This window comes from Equus caballus, chromosome 18 (assembly GCF_041296265.1).
Source record: "Equus caballus isolate H_3958 breed thoroughbred chromosome 18, TB-T2T, whole genome shotgun sequence".
Lineage (NCBI taxonomy): Eukaryota > Metazoa > Chordata > Mammalia > Perissodactyla > Equidae > Equus > Equus caballus.
In genome coordinates this window covers 26,804,219-26,825,582 of record NC_091701.1, presented here as the reverse complement: position 1 = coordinate 26,825,582, position 21,364 = coordinate 26,804,219, and the positions used below count along the sequence as shown (strand labels likewise).

At 33.6% G+C, this 21,364-nt stretch overlaps 1 protein-coding gene across 3 annotated transcripts in view; it reads right to left on the bottom strand.

Annotated features, from left to right (window-relative positions):
• KYNU (kynureninase) overlaps nucleotides 1-21,364 on the bottom strand; it is a 112,904-nt gene that overhangs the window by 8,485 nt on the left and 83,055 nt on the right. For all 3 annotated transcript variants that reach the window (XM_001490785.5, XM_005601472.4, XM_005601471.4), the window contains 2 exons: nucleotides 4,100-4,152; nucleotides 2,170-2,255 (listed from right to left, as the gene is read on the bottom strand). In XM_001490785.5, the coding sequence (XP_001490835.1) occupies nucleotides 2,170-2,255; nucleotides 4,100-4,152 (139 nt within the window). The remainder of the gene's footprint in view (nucleotides 1-2,169; nucleotides 2,256-4,099; nucleotides 4,153-21,364) is intronic.

Sequence of the window (21,364 nt, the reverse complement as noted above, 5' to 3'; positions counted from 1 at the left end):
TCTAGAAAGTAGAAGATTTTAACAGTGAGAGAATGGGAAACAATGAAATGAATTATTTTGCAATTTCAGAATTTTGAAAATTATAATGTGGAGGAAGAATTTTGGAAAACACTTTCTTCAATATAAGATTTGATTAACCTAAAGTTACTTAGAACACAGCCTCAACAGTGAATGACATAAGTAAGGTATTTCCAAGGGACTCTAGAGAAATACACAAGTGATAAGAAGCTCCAGACAAGTGTATACCCCTCTTCTCGTGGCTTTCAGGGTCCTTTGCTAGGTTTAAGTTTAGATATCAAACGAAAAGATAAATCAGACTTCAGATTCCAGCTGAGAATAAAAACCTTGTCTAGGTGACTATAATACAGTGTGGTACGAACCTCGTGGGAGGGAAAATAAGAATCTGACTCTTCCCATGGCAGCAGGGCTGAACGCTGGAAGAACAGGCAGCCCTCTGTAGGGCACGCTGCAAGGTGAGAGAGTCTGAGAGAAAATCTCTGATATGGCTGAGAAGTCATTTGCAAAGATAAGGAACCACAGAGGAAATAACTTTCAGTACTAGTTCTTTCGGAGGTATGCCTTGGTGCCTTTCTTTCATGTTGAAACTCACCTTCTCCCTGGTTTAAACTTGCAGAGTAAGCAAAACTTTCTTTTGTTTTAATGTTTAACAGAAGTGTGTCTCTGAATGGATATTACAAAAACAATTCAAATATCATTATCTGAATTGCTAAGCAGATTCTTCCCCCACCCCCAGCAAAAAGAAAAACTTTCAAAGAAATGTATCACTGCCTGAAAAATCTTATCACTGGGTCTGTTTCAACTTTAAAAAAAACAAAAAAAACAAAAAAAAAAAAGAGAGATCCGCCAAAAGTGAAAACAGCACAAGCTCCATCTAGTGGTCAAACTGAGTAGGTGTTCTTTAAATTGGAATGGAATGAAGTGAGTTGATTGCCATTGGTGGCGAATTTGTATACAAACAGTGAACTTGACGCTGCCGTCCAGTGGCCAAAATGAGAAACTGCTACAAGTGTTCACAGAATCCTAGAATATTAGGTTTAGAAGAGATTTTGGAAGTTTTTATTCAGTCACTCATAATGGAATACTCCACAACAGAATTTCCTAAAATATTATAAACTAGATTATTCGAAGAGGCTTTAAAAAAAAAGTAAACTTTTATTTGAATAGCTATATATTTAAAATCGCTATTAGAGCTATATATGTATATTTACTTAAAATATATTTCATTTAAATGTAGGTATATAAAATATATTTTATTAATATTATTAAATTGTATATAGTTATTAACTATATATTTAAATAAATTTAGTCTCAACCTGAAATTACTATCCAAATACTTAGTTAGATAGATAGATATAGATAAGTACCTAGATATATAGAAATAAACAGATAGATAGATATACATATCTAGAAAAATAAATTGATTACTTGGATCTTATTATTTAGGGTGAGATTAACTTTAAGTAAAAATATGAATGAACTATGAAGAAAAATATTGAGCCAGTAACAGTAGAGATTATACACGGATATAAAGGCGTAGTAACTCTAGTTAAAAAAAACCCATCCTACCTCATGAGAAAATGTTGCTCAATCTTTGGTTTACTCTGACTATTCATAGTTTGTTTTTTTCCCCCTTAAAGTAAGGTTTGCTATAGTTTTGTCACATGGCATTTTGTTAGTTCATTGACTCACAGAACTAACTAGAAGCAACAGAGTTCCGAGTAATCACAAGGTCTGGCACATAGTACTTTCTTAATAAACAAATGCTGAATGAGTGAATTAATCAAGAATTAAATATTGTATCCTTCTTTTTGTATATAGAGAGACCAACAGAAGATTAAATAACTTCTTCAAGTTCACACAAATTCTAAGTGGAACTAAAAATACATCTCCCCAGGCCACTTCCATTCAACATTTCTTAAGGGCCCACAATGTGCCATGCACTGTGGTAGGGGCTGGAGAAATAAATTAAAAAGTGACAGTTTGCCCAGGGTCACTGACCTAAAGGAGAACACTGCCCTTTGCCCACTGGTCATGCACGTGCACACTTATAATCTTGCTGTATAGCAGAGAAAGATAGTACTACAACATGTCACAATCAGGTAAAGAAAAAGGTAAAGGTATGGGAAAGTTGGAGCATAGATCTCTTACCTCTAAACTAGCGTGTAAGGAACAGACCAGCAAAATGGGAGGATTGGAAATTCGGAATCCATTGACCCCAGGGATTAACTGCAGTTCTGAAAAATTAATATCATGTCATTCTTATAGAAAATACCTTAAAAAGTGTCCTTCATAGATTTTTTTTTTAATGACAGTAAAGTAGTAGGAAGAAAAAATAAGACTTACAAATGTTTATTCCTAAAATTTCTGAGATATTTAAGAGAAACTTTTTGGACCTAAAATCCTGGCACCTTTCCCCTTTGCCTGCAGTTTCTGTCTCCCCTGCTCCCACCTCCTTTGCAGCCTACCAAACACCACAGCTCTTAGAAACGAGGTAAAAACGCCTCTTCTTGAAGCTTTTCTGGGCCCCATCTACGCCCTCCCGATGCCAAGGCAGCAATCCTTGTTCTGCCCCATCTTTGCTTTTCTATTATGAGACCATGCCAATGAGAGGAAAACAATATTTGAATGGCTCATAATTGTAATGTCACCAAAGGCAGAAACATGAATGAAATGACCTATGAAGATGACTTTTAGCACTAGGATTATTAGGTCAAGTGACCTCTCTTAGGAGGGGAAAAAGGCCTTTTAAAAACTGATCTGCCTAAGTATGATGTATTAAAAAGGTAAATTAATAGAGGTTATTACTCTAATTAGAATTAATTAGATTAAATAGCAGCAATTTAAATCCAATAGCGTTAAGATTGCTAGTTAGAGATCAAACTAAAACTAAGACTGACTAAAAGAATGCTAGAATACTCTGAGTCTTTAGAGAGTCACCTAATCCAGAGTTAGGCAAACTGTGTAAACAAAGTTTGATTAGAACATAGTCACACTCCTCCACGTATGTGTGTCTGTCACTGCTCTGCCACTACAATGGCCGAGTCGAGCATTTGCCTCAGAGACAGTATAGCTCTCATAGTTTAATATATCTCCTGTCTGGCCCTTCACAAGAAAAACCTTCCCAACCTGATCTATCCCAGTTCCCTCCTTTACAGATAATAAGACCCATCAGAAGGAACTGAAGTAACTGGCATAAGAGCAGAGCTGATTATTTCAGCCGCCAAGATAAAAAACAGGTTTCATTATTTGACCGGAAGAAGCCATCTTGATCCTTGGCATCTTGGTTGCTGCAAATGGGAATATATTTAAAATAATATCTCAGATTCGGAGCAATCTAAAGGATCACACTGAAGTTGAACTGTCAAAACGTTTAGGAAGCTTTCTGAATCCCATGTGACTGAAGAATAGAGTCACTCAGGAGAAAGAAGTAGGGCAGTTTGGGATCCCCCTATGCTCCCTGTACTTTCATTTCTAACCACTGGGGTGTAACTGTTACGGTTTGATACATGGCAAAAGTCACAAAAGGAGGAAAATTTGGGTAAAGAGAGAGACAAAAAGGAAATTTATAAAATAGCACTCCTACGTGCTACTTGATTTACAGCTTTGAACTTGTCTTATCCTCAAACAAAATCCTGACATAGATATTATTATTTATATTATATATATAAGAAGGAAAAAGTCCCAAGATGATATAATGTGAGCAGCATCACAAAATTATTAAGCAGCAAAGTGGGATTGACATCTAAGTCTCCCTGGGTCTGACTCCAAGCCAAAACTTTCTTCCTATCCTCACTGCCTGACGCGTTGGGTGCTCCATATTGATGAGATCTGAACCTTGTATATTAGCTCTCACTTTCTCGTATCTCCCTACAAAGGGGTAGATTCAAAATCATGCTAAAATCTACAAACACTTAGTCTTACACTCTGGAAATGTCATTTCTTATTTTAAGAATTCTCAGTGGCATTTTCAAAGTGCACTCTCCATGAGGCATGTATATTACGTATCATACAAAGACAGATGAAAATTGAAATAAAGTTAAAATAAAATGACTTGTGAAGTAAAATTGAATGCACTTACTGTTATCCATCTTAAATCTGGTGCTGAGTTCGTGGCCAAACCATCCCACTAACCTGAAATATAAATAACAACATTAGATATTTTGGTCTACAAAAATAGCCACAATTAACGTAGGACTCTGGGGTCTGCATATTAAAACAATTTGTGATATGATTTATCAAATGTGTAAAGTATAAATGCTACAAGATATCATAAGGTTATTAAAATTTATAACCTTATCAAGAATGAGGCTAAAATCAATGTATTCATATTACTAGATATATTATTTTTATGAAGTTAAATCATCCAAAGAGCTCCATATAACCACATTTTATTTAAAATAAAATGAACGAAAATATTGTTTTTCTTAGATTTTAAAACAATGATAAAAGCTCAAAAAGGAAAAGCAATTAATACAATAATATGTTTTTTGCAATCAATCTCCTAAAGAGAAATGGTACAAAAGCGACCTATATAATTGTTGCAAATTTTTGAATAATTCCCTAAAGAAATTGGTTACTTTCATATTTTAATAAGAATGTTAATTGGCCACACATAAAATACAAAAATATAGGAAAAATCATACATGATGTGTGTGTGCATATTACATGAAAAAAATTACAAAGTAGTTCAACAAAAATATAAAATTTGAGAAAAAGTGACACAATATTTCTGATAATCAATTCTCCCTAAAAAATCTTTTAGTTTTAATGTTGCCAAAATAAAAAATTCCAAGGCACTTTTTTTGGAACTTGGTAAAATGTTTTTAAGTTTATATACAATATATGATTTAGAATAATAAATTTTGATATAGAAGATTATACAGGTGAGTATGCTATATATTATATAGCATATTATAAAGTTCATTAAATGAATGACCAGAGTACTAGTAAAAGAAGTAGACAGAATGACAGAAAATATAATAACAGCCCTAGATTATATGAGAATTTAATAAGTAATTGTGACATTTCAAAAAATGCAAAGATGAAGACAATATATTCAGATACTTAGTTGGTTTTCAAAAGAGAAATTTCTTTCTAATTATATAAACAAAAGAAAATATTCAGGAACATATCAATAGATTCATAAACATTTAAAATTCTGTATTAAAAAGACAGACAAGGGACCGGCCTGGTGACATCATGGTTAAGTTCATGCACTCCACTTTGGTGGCCCGGGGTTCACAGGTTTGGATTTCAGGTGTAGACCTGCGCACTACCCATCAAACCATGCTGTGGTGGCATCCCACATACAAAACAGAGGAAGACTGTCACAGAGGTTAACCCAGTGACAATCATCCTTAAGTAAAAAGAGGAAGATTGGTAAAAAATGTTTCCAATTTATCCAAAGGACCATTTGGATTACACTATTTAGAGTACTCTAAGATGTATGTACTAAGACAATTAGCACAATACTATTCACAGTGTCAAAGCAACCTAAATATCTTGTAAAAGAGAATTAATAAAATAAATTATACTGCTTTCATATGACAGAATACTCTGTAGCCATTATAAAAAATCCTATTTAAAAGAATATATATTCAAAAGAATAAAGTGGAGACAACAATATTTAGAGTATTATTCCAATTTTAGAAAAATAAATATAATGTATACATTTATATGTAACTCTGACCAAGATGCTAAAATTTTTAATTTCTGTTTTATTCACATCTACATTTTCCAGGATTTTCTAAAAAGCTTTTATTTTTCTAGTTTGTGTATATGTGTGTGTGCGTGTGAGGAGGATCAGACCTAAGCTAACATCTGTTGCCAATCTTTCTCTATTTTATGTGGGATGATGCCCAACATGGCTTGATGAGTGGTGCTGGCTCTGCGCCCGGGGTCTGAACCTTTGAATCCCTGGCCACTGAAGGAGAGCACGAGAGCTTAACCACGACGCCACCAGGCCGGCCCCTGAGCGTGTGTTGTTCTTGCATCAGAGAAAAGTTCTAATTATAACTATAACCCATATTCGTTAGTTCAGATTTTTCTTAACTTAAAAGTTAGTTTAAAATAAAAGAAAGGAAAAAGAACTAGCTTATTTTGTACATTTTTCATATGTATATTTTTACGTAGAAGTAGTCAGCAGAATCTGGTTAATTATGTAAAATGATTAATCTTTTTACCCTACCACTTAAAAATATTCTATGGCTTCCCTTTTTTAAAGGGAAAAGTGTATAGCATATCAGCCATTTCAAAAAACTCATAGCATATATACCTTTCAAACCTTGTTTCTAACATTTCTTCTCTCATTTCAAATCATTCTTTCTCAAAATCTATCAAACAGCTCTCCCTTCACTCCTGTTTTCTGCCTGAGATGCTAACATAGGCTGAAGCTGCATACGAGGAAGTAGAGAAAAGAATCAGGGCAGAGTGGTGAAAGCCCATGAGGTATAATATCTAAGGAAATTCCGGTAAAAATATACTTTCTGAAGTGAAGGCAAGGTTTTCCAATTTGAATTTCAAAAGCGATACCCTTGATACAACCACAGGTAAAGAACAGGGGTGAGCAGGATCATTTTCAGAATGGCTGCTGTATTAGACCTTACGAAGAAAAGGAGGAGGCAGAACCATAAGAAGAATCGAGAGGAGCCCTAAGAGTGAGAAGCATGAGAAACCTGAAAGGCCACCCAGTCCTCTCCCCTAAGCTCCATGCAGGTATTGCTGACCTAGAAAAATTCAGCTCGTTCAGTGATGAACAATGAAAGAAGAATGGGGTATTGCACTGCCACAAAGATTCTACGTGAACAATGTAAAAATAGCAAAAGAAACAAGCACCGGAAAAGGTTTCCAGAAATCTGATGAAAATGAAAATAAGTGAATAAATAAATAAATAGAAACTTAATGAAACAATAGTCCATATGATGAAAAAATACCAAGTAGAAATACCGAAATGGGACTGATACAGCTTGACAGTAGGAGGATGAAAATGAGCTCGTAGAAATCAAGAAAGAATTAGAAAATAGAAATAAAACACATGAAAGAAATAAAGAAGAATTGGAAGGAATGCCAGGAAGTCGGGAAACTACAGAAAGACAGCAAGGGGCGGAGCGTGGCTGTGAGGAAAAAATAAACAGAAAGAAAGAGAAAACAGAAAGATTTAAAATAATGTAGAGAGAAAATGATAAATATAATAAGCATACAAAGAAGTTCTATCATAACCAAAGTGAGTTACCAAAGAAGAAAAGCAAAAAAGGAAGAATTTTTAAAAAGTTATAATTCAAGACAACTTTGATTAAATAAAAATTGATTTGAATCTACATATTGAAAAAATGCAACATTATCTGAGCAAGTTGGGGGAATTAACCCAGAGTGGCAAATTTCATTTATAATTTATTAAAATTATTGGACTTTAAGGATGAAGAAAAAAATTGTGGCACAAAGGTGAAGACAGGATAAACGAAAAAACATAAGATTGGTTTCAAATTTATTATATGCAACTGTTCAGTGGCAGAACATATAAAAATACTTATGTAATACTCGAAGAAAAAGAAAGAAAACATAACGCACGAATATTACGTTTAGGTAAACCAAACTATAAAGGTTATTGGTGCAAGTAAGAATTTGGCTAATATTTTTCCCATGAATTCTTCATGAAAATCTTCCTGAGGGTAAACTTAAAGTTAGCATGAAATGACTGACGAAATTATGACAAAAAAATATGTGGTGGATATTGAATGTATTTAATTATAGGACAAAGATTAAACAAATATGGGTATTAAAGTGACAGAATAAAATGAAAGAAAATGTTATGACAGTGTAAAAATGAACAACCTGCAAAAGGGGAAGTAAACTAATTTTACTGATCATCTGTAATTTAAACCTGATGAATTAAGTAATAGAAGTAGAATCAGATCTAAGAATGCAAAGTAAACACCAAGAAAGTGAAAACTCACTAAATCACCGGGTGATGGGAGGTTAGGCAGAAAAGGAGGAGAAAATCTGCTACATCTACGATTGCTCATGGAAGGGAACCAATAAAAGAAAGAAGAAAAAATTTTAAATTAAAATCTTCTTAAATATTAGAATAACTATTAACCGAAAAATAATGGCCAAAAAAGCAAAACAAATCTCATGTCGAAAGACTTTAAAAGCTCTAGGAACAGAAAATAGAGCATTAAATGACACTGAATTAAGACCAGCCATAGCTGTCAGAGCAACAAAAGTCAATGGGTTAATTCATGTATTGAAAGACTAAATTATCAGGTTATACCACAAATCAAAGAGAATCAGTTAAAATGAGTGATTCAGAAAGAAACAGAATAAAAGGATGAACACAGGTAAAAATGGAAAATGCAAAAATAAAGCAAGTGTGGATGTAATCTTTATATCAGCAGACCGAAAAGAATTAAATGATTTGAAGAAGTATGATTTATAATGCCAATGAATTAAAATAATTTACAGTAAAGATAAAATTTCTAGACATCACGTAACAGAGCAGTAACATTCATAAAGCAGACATTACAGAAGCTACAAGGAGAGAGAGAAATATCCTGTGGTTGAAACATTTTACTAACCTCTGAGTTTATGACAGATCAAGTGGACAAAAATATCAATTAAGAAGGTAAATTTAATTGATAAATGTTTAATGCTTTGCCCTGAAATGCAGATTATAGCTTCTTTATAAGTGCTCATAAAATATTGACCAGAACTAACTACACAAAAACCTTAATATTTTTAAAGTGGATATATTGCTGACTATATTTTCTGATTGCAGTCCAATAAAACTAGCAATTAATAAGAAACACACAAACGAAGAGACTCAATTACCTGGTAAATTAAAATAAAGTTTATCTCAAATTACTTTTATGATCAAACTAAATTGGTAGACTTTCCTTAACAGAATGATAATGAAAACATTATAGATGTTGCTAGAATAGTGCATAGAGAAAATTTCATAGCTTTAAATTTCAGATGAACAAAAAAGTTAAAATGTTAAAGAAAATAAATCCATAATGTTACAAAGAATAAGAAAATAAACTGAAATAAAGCAGTCATATGCAGTTAATAAAGACAAAAGTTGGAATTAATTGTTAGAAAACATAAAATAAGTTACATTGATACTTAAGTTAAAAATCAGTTTGGGAGAGGAAGAGGATATCAATCAATTGAGAACGCACAAGACAGTGTAGCCATGAAAAATAAAACATTATGGGAAGGGGTAATCACAAAATACAGAAAAGGAAAAGCATCATGAGAGATAGATTGCTAAAATCAGTTTTAAAACCTATATAAAAAGGGATAGTGTTCTAAGAGAATGTTATTTATCCAAACTAATACCAAAAGAGAACTAATATCTAAACCAATGGATTTTAACAGACGAAATAAATATCTCAAACATCTAAAAGTCATAAAAGAAGGTGGTCTCACAGGGAAATTCTACCAACACTTTCCAGAGTCGGTAATTCCAATGCTATTTAAACTATTCCAGAGCATTAAAAACAAAAACAAAACAAAAAAGCATTTTGGGAGGGATTTCCTTTTTTTTTTGAAACAAATATATTAATATCAAACCAGTTAGAATTGCACACACAAATTACAAGCAAATATGACTTAAGAATATTAATACAAAAATCTTAAAAAGAGATTCAAACAGGACATTCAAATAATAATGTGTTAGGAACAGTAGGGTTTATTTAAGAAATGCAAGAATGGCTCTACATCAGCAAATTTATTAATATGCAGTTCATTATATTAATAAAGCTAAAAAGAAATCATAGGATTATCTCCATAGACCCTGTAAAGACATTTTCAATGTTCTGCAACTATTCTTAATTAAAGAAAATCTAAACTAAAAAAAATAGTAATAGGAAGATACTTATCGCAATGAAATAAATCTGTCAGCCTAAAAGTTAAACTTGGGCTTTAAGGAGAAACACCAAAGGTACTTTCATTAATACTAAGATTTTGCAGTTATAAAAATTGGAAAAGAGGAAGTAAATTATCATTGCTTTCAAATTATATAATTTTATACCTTATATGAACAAAAATATAATTTATTAGTCTGGTATGAAATCAATATGAGAAATAAATATCTGAAATTTGATATTTCAACAGACAAATATATTACCAACAATTGTTCCATACCTAGACAAAGAAAATTTTACAACACTCCTGAATCTAAACACCACCACCAAAAAACCTGTGTGGTATTCAACATCAAGAACAAAGTCAATTCTCCTCAAATTGACATATAAATTTAATGATACCAGTAAAAAAGAGAAAGGATTTTATTTCTTTTATACAGTACTGGAGAAGCTGATTCTAAGGCCATATGGAACAACAAATCACACTAAGCTCCCTAAAAAATAAAAGCAAATGAAGTTGAATATTTCTACAAAATATTACTATATTATAAAACCTCAGAATGCAAACAATGTGGTACTGTGTTAACAAATCAATTAATATACAATTCATTATATTAATAAAGTCATAAGATTATTTCCATAGACTAATGAATTATAAAAGCAAGTTCTATCAGGCAACAATCTATTTAAAAAATTTATTTGCAATCCGTGTCACAAGAGGTTAATCTTCCTGGTATAAAAATATCTAGAGATCAATGATACAAAAATAATGACTGAAGAAAAATGACCAAAAGATGTGAATAGACCATATAGAAAAGGAAAATGGCTCTTAAAAGTTAAAAAGAAAAAAAAAGAGCTCTCTGCTTACTAATGATAAGAAAAATGCAAATTAAAACTACATTGAAATACCATTGTTCACCTCTAAGATCAGCAAATATTCAGAGGTTTGAGTATGCACGCTGTTGATATAAACATGAGTAAAGAGTAACTCTCACATATTGTGGGAGTATAAGTTGATGCACTCCTCTGGAGAACAAATGAATAAAAGCTCTAAAAGTTACAAATACATGTATCCTTTGACCTACCAAATTCACTTCTGGGAATTTCCTCATCATAACTTGTACAAGTACGAAATAAATTATGTATAAGTATAGTCATTACATTCCTTTTAGTAATAGCCCAAGATTGAAAAAAACCTAAAATTCCTTCAATAGGAGGCTGTTTTTATAAATAACGGTAAATCTATATAATAAAATACCATATAATTGTTAAATTAAAAGTGAATGAGGAAGAGTTCTATGCCCCGAAAGGGAATAATCACAATAGACAGGAAACCAAGAAATCAAGATGTAAAATAGAAGTTACAGTATTTTTTATGCATACTAAATAATTACTTGCTTATTTTTGTTTTTCTCCCCTAACAAGAGCGTAAGCTCATGAGATCAGACACATGCCTCTCGCAGTTTATAGGAGAGTGTTTGTGATGTAGGTGCTGTGACGTGTAGTAGATAGTTGGAAGGTGAAGCATTAGTTAGGGTAACTGAACCAGCATGGGATGGTCAGGGGATGCTCTGGCGAAGAATCTGAGCAGAAGGATGAGTATATTTTAGTAAAAGAAGAAGAAAAGAGTGTTCCGGATAGTCAAAGCAACCTGTACAAAGTCCTAGAGCTAAGAAAGGATAAGGCTCTCTAGGAGTTAAGTGACTTTCTCAAGGCAGACTACTCCATGTTGCGTAATTGACAATTATGTCAACCATTTGAGATGTAGCCAGTCTGTATTGAAGAGGCGTCATCTGAAATTTATTCAACATTTTTTAAAACTTGTTTTTCTTTTAACTTTTTAAATCTCTCATTTAAACTGGAACCAAACTGTAAAAGCACAATTACCAAAAGTTAAAAATATTTTTTGGTTAGAATACAAGTCAGAACTTTCTCAAGTCTAATATAAATGAGCTCATGTAACTGAACTCCATCAATGGGGTAAACTGAGAGAAAAAATATTTATGACAATTGTTTATATGACATGCTGAAGTTTATCATAATGGATATTTACATTGAAAAACATTGAGAGCTGATGTATAGGACAATTATAACAAGGTACCTGAGACTTTTCTGGTAATGATTTATAAAATCCACGTGCACTTGGAGAATCCTCAACTTATATTGTGTAGAAGAAAGGAAAACTTTAATAATACTAGTAGAAACAAGCAGATCTTTTTCTACATTACATATTCACCCATTGAAAGATGTATCTATGAAAACACAGAATTTAAATAACGACTGCATATGAAGTTTTGCTGCAAATGTGAAGAAGAGATCATCTCATTCCAACTGAAATAATCAGCAACTGTGAAATTTTACATGACAATAATCAACTTAATGCTTCTGAATAGCTGTCCACTTTCACTTTTAAAAGCCTCAGGGCCAACTTTATTTTTAAAATTAACTTGCCAAAATATTTCAACAGAGTAAATTTTGAGAGCAAGCTATATTCTAGAACTTGTTGATGTTTAGACTGACAGCTAAACGATAGATGTTGAATAGTCTGTAGAAAAGTAAAGATAGGATATACTTCATAACAGAGAAAATAGAAAAGGCAATTCCTCAGTTCAGGCAAAAACATTTATTTGGCATTACTCTAAATTCAGCAAAAGCCACTGAGTTTAATTCAAAGAGCCCATCAATCAATATCTCATTGTTTGAAGCTGGCATTCTGTCTAAACTACACTATTTCTTTCTAGTAAAATCTGAGTTTCCACTTCTAGATGACTTATTTCTGTCTATACCAAAATAGAAAAGTTTTGCTTTGAGGGGAAGTGTGGATGATCTCATTCCAATGCTCAAAAATCTACGATTATATTTCAGCAATCTTACCTACGGCCAATCCTTATCTCCATAAACAAGACAAAATAAAAAGGAACAAAATATAGGGGAAAAAAATCTTACCATGGAAATAAGAAGGAATACACTTTACATAAGTAAATGAACAAATATCTAAGCTTACATTTAGCACATCTTTGTGCCTCCGGGAACATAAGGAAGTTTAAGGGTGTTAAGAGGTTGCTGTTTGTTCTTTATCCATCACCAGTCATGAAATATTTATCATTTGAAAGCTGACCAGATTTTCAGTTGTATGCAATGACTCTGTTAATAATCGTCATAGGTCCACTCTGTTTGGCTCACTGAGCATTTTGCATGATGTCTCTGATCTGTCCTCCACCTCCAACACACATACAGACTATGTGGGTCAATTTGCCTCCACCTCCCTTTTCCACTCTTATTTTTGTTTTTGTGTTATACTGGCTGACCTTAAATGAATTCTGCTGATTTTTTTTTTTTTTTTTTTTTACTGTTTACTAAATTTCTAGGTGTGTACTTAATATTCAACTTCAGAATTGATGTCAAATGATTTTTCCAAAACAAAGTACTAAATCTGATGACAAAACCGATGGTCCAGTTTGGATTCTGTTCCTTCTACCTATGATATTTTTAGTCACACATTAATTGCCAATTTCCCCTGATTTGAAAAATCTCCAGATTCAGGGACAACTACTGATGTAACATTGTTGGAAAAAAATGTTTGGGGGCAGTAAAAACTTTGAGGATATTAATTAAGAATTTTTCTCATCATTTACAAATAGTTTCCTACAATTTTCTTCTTCTCCACAGTAAATCAATACATTTTATTGCCTTAGGATCATTTCTTACGTGGAGAACATCGAAGGACGTATATAGTAACGAAGCTTTTTAGCTTTGAGTTCCAAAATAAGTTTTTGAAACGTAGAGCAGAGATAGTAGTCTTTAACAGCCAAGGTTTCAGATTCGCAATAGACATTTTAGAATTCTCATCAACACATTTCTCGTATAGCCTAGCACAAAGTTTATGCAGTAAATGGCAAAGAGAAAAGAGAAAAGAAGATACAAGGACCCTAACCCGCAAATAAAATAAAATTGGTTCACGCTAAGGAAGGAGAAGCTGCAGAAAGTCAAGAGAAATATTGGATTCAAGTTCACAATACTGAGCCAGGCTGCATTGTCTGCCTCCAGTTCAGTTCTATGGAACGGAAGTTGGCATGGTTGAGAAGTCAGTGGGAACTCCAGACACGCTTGGACATATCTGATGAAAGCAATTGCCTGAGCCATGTTTCCTTAGACCTAGGAGGCAATCCAGAGGGCTTGCGTAGAATCCGTCCAGGCCAGCTTGGTCTCCTAGTCTTCATGTAAAAATGTTAGCAGAATGGAGCTGTGATAGCACCTTCTTTTACAACCTAGGAGAGTATCCAGAAATTCCTATGACCCCAGAGAAGGGAGTAGAAGTGACCCAGAGACTCAGCAACCCCAATGGAACCAGAGGGTTGGGGTAAAGAGCATGTGGTTGTGGTAGCTCCACAGACATCTTGGAAGATGCAGTAGTAAGGGGAACAGATGACCGAGGGTGTGCCAGGTACATTTTAACAGATTCCGGGAGACGGCTGTGGGCCAGATGCCTCTCCCTTACCTAGGTCTGAGTGCTCTGTATTTCACCTACCCCTGCAACCTCAGATGCCATCCTAAGAAGAAAAGGACAAGAAAAGAATTCTGAACTGTCAGAGCTTAAAAATTTTGAATTTACTGAGAAAAATCACAAAAGTTACTAAGCTTACCTAGAAGTTACAAGCCTGAATTTCCTGCCTCAAATAAGTTAATAGATAAAAATAAAGAAAACAAAATTATTTGCTCACCTAAATTTATGACCAAATGACATTTACATATATAACTTAAAAAATATATATCAAATCTATTGTTAGAATCAATAATAAAATATATTTATCAAAATTCTGAAATGTTATTATATTAAATATCAGAATCAGAACCTATCTTAATTTGAACACACAACGGATATAGCAAAGAGTTAAATTGAGTGGGAAAACAAAACCACCATACAAAGTAAGTGTTTATTTGAGGCACTTATGTTTATCATGATGTGTATTTAAGAAAGGCCCGTTCTTTCAGCAGGCATGGAACGAGCTGGGTACTGAGGGGACTCAGTCTCCGTCCTTCTACTGAGGGTAAGATTATGTTTGCATAAAAAGGAGGAATTAAGGAAGGAGTTCCAGCCTAAATGAATTAGACCCACTCACCATCATTTAAAGCAGGGGCATTGACTATTACTGTTATTATTATTTTTTACTTTTTATCTTTTGAAAGAGAAGAAAAATACTGCAGTTTGTAAAAGAGAATGATTTCTTCTGTAGTTACATATCAAAAAATAATATATGAATCCTTTTGCACATAATGCTTTCTGTGGAAATGGATTCAAAATTTTCCTCCTGGCATTTTCTTTGTTAAATATCTGAGGCAAATACAGTGGCTGTGAGACAGGGTACTGAAAAAGAAATGGCAATATGGTTTTTTCCCTATTTCTTTTTAATAGAATCAAAATAAAAACTTAGACAAATATTTCAATACTTATTTCTTATTTAGCAACTTTTCTTTCATTTTTGTGTATTCGCTAAAGGACTAGGCATTTGTCATTTCTGTTTGCGGAGTGATATTAAAAATTCAAGATTATGAGTTATGATGATTGCTGGGTGTATCTGACAGAAACATCAAAGACCTGGTGTGCGAACATGGTGTCACAGGAGGAAATAATAGCTTGCGCTTGAAAGTACTGATGACATGTTCATAACCCAAATATGAAAGAAACAGGTGACTACAAGCAGGGAAAAATGTGTTCTTTAGAAAAAAAAATCAGAACTGATTCTCTAACTGAGGTTAAGGAATCATTTTTTACACTTTATTGACTGAATCTATAAAATTAATTTAATTTTATATCTGAAAAAGTAAAAATATTATATTATGATTGTTTCCAAGTTGTCTATCTCATTATTTGATGATGATATGCCCCTTTTGCATTTATTCACTTAAAAAGATTTGGTTATTTAACACTTGGTGTGAAAGACTCTGGACCATCCGCACTGGAGATTCTAATGGTTTACCAACCATCACCCTCTGCCATGACATCCATATTGCCACTAGATGGAAGTTATATAATCCCATAGAACATTCAAGAGTGGTCTAGCTAATTAAATTATTGGTTCTCTTGTCAACAGGAAACCCTATTCAAAAGGCATGATTGAGCAAAGCTTTTGCACAGTGAACTGCTAAGGAGAAAAGGATGGAAACTAAGACATGTTTGCTCGGAAATGGGCACAACAGTTTCATATCATCTCACTTATCTTTGCAACAACACTCTGAAGTAGGTATTTTTTCCACCGCTTAGATTTGAGAAAAGTAAGGCTTACAGAGATTGAGTGATCATCCAAAGGAATATAGCTAGTTAAGCCCACATCCTGCAGGGACACTGACCCATCCTTGGAAGCTGAGTAGAAGCGTACAAGTTAGAAGTAGACCTGGATAAAGTAAAATAGTTTAATGGAACTTAGAGTAGAGTTGATACTTGCTATTAGTGACTCCATTTCTATCATTTGTGTTTCTAATTAAGCTATCTTTTTTTTTGAGGCTTATTAGAGTTTTTCTATATTTCATTCATTAATTCTTCAAAAATAGTTAATGAGCCAATTTGCTAGAAACTGGAGATAGAGAAAGTACAGTGAGCTAAAACACAAACGGTCTCTGCTCACAAAGAGTGTAAAGCCTACTGGGTGTGAGTATGCCTGGGGGTAGGAACTAACTAAATAAATATTAATTCAACAATAGGGTCAGTGGGTGACCCACCTTCACTACCTCCTGGCATTCATGCCTCTGTGTGGACCTCTTCCCTCTTAACTATGGGTGGGACCTGTGACTCTTCATCAAGAAGCAAGAATCCAGGAGACATAGTGAGGTGGAAAGAATTGAGAGAAAGAAAATGGACTCTAACTTAAATGTTTGATATTAAGGAATAGCTAAGGAAGACAGAATTGCTGACATGTGACATTAGGAGTGAGACATTGAGTGGACTAAAACCCTGAGAGAAATGAAACTGGGGGCTAAGGAAGATGCAAAGTTTCAGTTTCATCAACATAAATATTGAAGTTATTAAAAGAAGGAAAGTAGACTGAGAGAAACAGAAGAAAGAAAATCACATCTCTTTATAGATGCTATTTATACCGTAATTCCCTATCTATTAGTAGGAAATGGGGTCTGAGTACTCCAGAGCAGGAAGGTAATATAATTTTCTATCTAACATGGCACTAAAATATAACATCTAGAGTTGACACTAATGTCACTGAATTCAGTGATCAAAGTAATTACTTGAAGAAAATATTGATCAAAGCTACTTAATATGCCATAAATACAAACACAGTCTTCTGCCATGTAGCCAGAAAAAAGGCAGGAGGATATATTCCATCTTGTATGTGCTTTGAAGTCCTGGGCCAGTAGTAGAATTGTTTCAACTGTCGCTGATTATTCATGTGATGTGTTTCGTCCTTTGCACATCTATTCTGATACAAAGTATTAATCATTACCATGTTCTTTTAATCATTGGTAGTATCCATCTTCAATCGTAATGAAATTCTAAATGTTATTTCTTCTGGAAATAATTGCAACTTTCTAAAATTAACTGTTCTATACTTTTACTTGATAAAAAGAAATTTAATTATTTAAATGGGATATTGTAAAAAGAGAATGACATTTTTTAGTTTATTAACATTTATTTTTACCCAAAACCCCTTGTGAAGTAAAACAAGTCAGGATCTCTTCTTTAATGTCTGATACTTGTAGGTTACTCTGGATATTTTAGTGGAAAACAGCATCAATGATATATCTTTTAATATAAGACCCCATACTAACATAATTCCTACCGTAACTAGATTAAACTTTTGAAAAACATTGTTAATTTAAATAAAAAAATAAAAGTAAAAAAAATTCTATTTACTACAATAATCTGTTAGAGAGATGAACTTTTTTCCCCATATTATCTTTCAATTGATAGAAAGTGAACAATGTGAACCCAAGTGATTGACTCCTCAAAGATCTTGGAAAAATAGTCGAGCAAGTTTAACTTAAGGATGCATGGTTTTTCTCTGATTTAGGTTCTTGGAGCTCTTTTAATAATTTAGGGAGCAACAAAAATAAATGTTAACTGAGCCTTCATTATGAGCCAGACATTGTTGTCAGTAAATGCTTAATCTTCAAAATAATCCTATGAAGTAGACACTGTTATTATGCTCATTGTACAGATGAGAAAATTGAAGTTCCAACACAATTGATAAATAGTCTAAGATAAAACAATTATTAGTTGTTGAAGCCCAAAAGTAGATATCAACCATTATGACCAAGGATATTCACAAACAAGTGCGAAATCATCTGGTGCAGATTTTTAAAAAATGAATCAGAGATTCTATAAAGCAATAGTCCCCAGATTACTTAAATACTGCACCTAGGGTCCTGAGCGGGCAGAATGCCAGGCTAGATGACAGCCACATTCTTTTCATACACAATGCTATTTCTTCCCCCTGAAAAACTGTTCTTTTGACTTTGTTCTTTTATATCTCTGTGGTTAATTCCTCTTCTTCAAAATCCATCTAATTTAGTGAATGTGGGTAAACATATCACTCATAAATTACACCTGGAAGTCATCACAAATGGAGTGGGGCTGTTTAAAGTCAAATAAAGAAATTATTATTTCAAAAAAGTATTCATTCAAATCAAAATACATCACAAAGAACTTAAGGGAAAGTTAAATTCATTTTAAGACCCTTCTACTTGAAATGTAAGAAAGGTAAAATCAACACACAAAAGAAATATAATCTAAATGAAATCTTGGTATGAATTCTTAAAGACAAATATTCTAAAGCTACTAAAGCAAAATTAAAAATCATTAAATTATTTCATTAGTGGCTATTATCACAACAAGTTCATAAATCCTATTTACAAGCTAAATATGAGCAACAATAATTAAGCTGCAATTTCATTGTACTTGGATTAGGAATTTGAATTTTTTGCCATCAAAAATTAAAAATCAAGCAGGGAGTTAATTTACTTAGAATGAAGATATTAACAGAATTTTGAGAGAAAGTGTTGGCAGAGATCCAATAAATAATAAAAAGTAAAGATTTTAATATGCTTTGGTGTTCTTTGAACATCATAAATTTCCTAAAAGGAGTTTCAAATAAGTATTATCAAATGGAAAGTATCACTTATTATAAGCCATCTTTGAAGCATGATATTCAAATTCAGGAAGAGAAAGTCACCAGGGATCCACTGAATATGATTTTGGATGCAAAGAGTTATGAAATGAAATATCCAAACTCTCCTTGATCTCCTTAACGAGACTTTAATGGCAGAATCTCCAGTATGAATCCCTAAATATTTCATGAACGGAATTAATTTAACTGATTATGCAAACCCCTTACCTCTCCCCGTCCCATACCACACCAAAACTAAACACAACAACTATCCCCGTTTTCTTAACCTATGCTAAATACGCAGTTCATCATTGGAGTAAAATCTAACAGATAAAGAAATTAGATCACAATCTTTTTAAAGAAAGTACATTTGTGTGGAAGACTGCTTTCATAGTATCCTTTAATTTGACAATTTATCACCATATGTTTAATAATTTAAGTGTGTGTTTAGGAATATGAACCTGACTAGGAATAAGTTTCTTTTTGTTCCTTTTCCTTTTCCTCTTCTTTTTCCTCTTCCCCTCCCCCTCCTTCCCTCCCCTCCTTCCCCTCTCCTCCCCTCTGTCTCTCTCAAGGACACAACTTAGAACTAAATACAATTGTCTTACTGCTTTCATGTCTTCAAAAAATGTGCTGAATGGGACAAACTGTTACAGCATTGCAAAAAACACAGAACATTTGGGGTACAGCATAATTGTTTATTCTTAAACAAAATCTGCAATAGCAATTGGGGATAAGTTGGAATGTTTGTCATCTTACATCCTAATGTCCTCTGTAACCTAATCTCAAGTCAAAGCACGTTACTTAAAATCCTCATCGAATAATCATGTTTCACAGAATCAAAAGTTCCACAAAGTTTTTTTATCCAGGAAGTAATGAGAAATTTATTCATTCAAATAGTTTTTACATTGTTTTAATTCTCATAAGAAAAATTTGGACAGCTGAATTTTAAGAAATGTATAAATAGCACTGTTTCATACTTGAGAAAATGAAAAAGACGAGAAAGCTATAGTAAAGTCTGAACTTACTGTGCCTTATTGCATCCACCTGTTACAAAAAGGTGGAGGGGAAGAGGGTCACCAAGGTCAATGACAGTCAATGACACATAAATTTCCATCCAGTTGGTTTTAATTTCTGAGCTATCCCTACCAGCAGTTCACCTTATTCTGATGTTTCATTTCAATCCCTTCAGAATCAGAGTTTTAAAGCCGGAAGGGAACTTCAGAAATCCCTCAGACCTAACTATTTTTCCCATGAGAAAACCAAGACCTGGAGAGGTGGAGAGACCTGAATTTGCAATTTTGTTCCACATAAGCAGTCAGTGGCTCCCTTTACTTTATGATAAGAATCAAAATTCCTTACTTGGAATGCAAGGACCTCAATATTCTGGTCCCTGACTGTGAAGACGCTCATAAAATCCCCTGCATGGAACACCCCACCACTGCCTGGTCCCCTTCAGTCCAACTAAGAGGAAGATTTCTCCAGTCAGCTCAAATATCACCTCCTCCGACTTCTCTCTAACCTCTCTTTTTTCTTTTGCTGCTCACACTGAATGGTAAAAATGGTAAGTTCCAGGACAATGGGGACTCATTCATGTCTGTATCCCCAGTGCTTTGCATGCTGCTTTGCCCATAGTAGATGCTCAATAAATATTATTCTATTGATAAATGAAGTAACTGTATGACATCTGATTAACAGTGTACCAGCCCTTTACCCAAATGTCAAGTTAGTCATTGATTTGCTCTTCATTCTTCTCTCTCTATCCAAACGTTTTGCTGTGTCTTCTTGATTCAATTTCCTAATAACTCTTAACTCGGTCCTGCTTTCTTCGCCCCATTTGCCGTGACCATATTTTAGATAGTGAGTGGCTCACTCTCATTAATTGTAAACCTCCCTTAACTGACACCCATGTTTCTGTTCTTGGCTTCCTTCTGAGTGCTGCCACCTGTCTTTTATAAAAGATCCAGAATCCTACAGCTTCTCATCACCTCCTCTGCTACTCCCCTGCTTTGAATTGCTGTTACTCTTGCCTGCTTCCTACAATAGTACCCCAGCAGGTTCTCCAAAGTCCACCTTTACCCTCTTACAGACCATTCCCACAAAACCCACCTGAGTAATCATTTTAAAAGTTGTATGTCATGTCACTTTTCTGGCAAAATGAGTGTGGTTTCTAGGTCTTTATATTGCCATATAAGGGCCTGCATTTTCTGGACTGCTTTATCTCTCTAATTTCATTTACTAATCTCTGTCTTGCACCATCTATTCCAGCCATGCTGCCCTCGTTGCTGTTCCTCAGACACTTAAGACACTGTTGTGTTAGAGCCTGTGATAAACTACTCCCTCTGCCTGGCCCTCTCTTCACCAGAT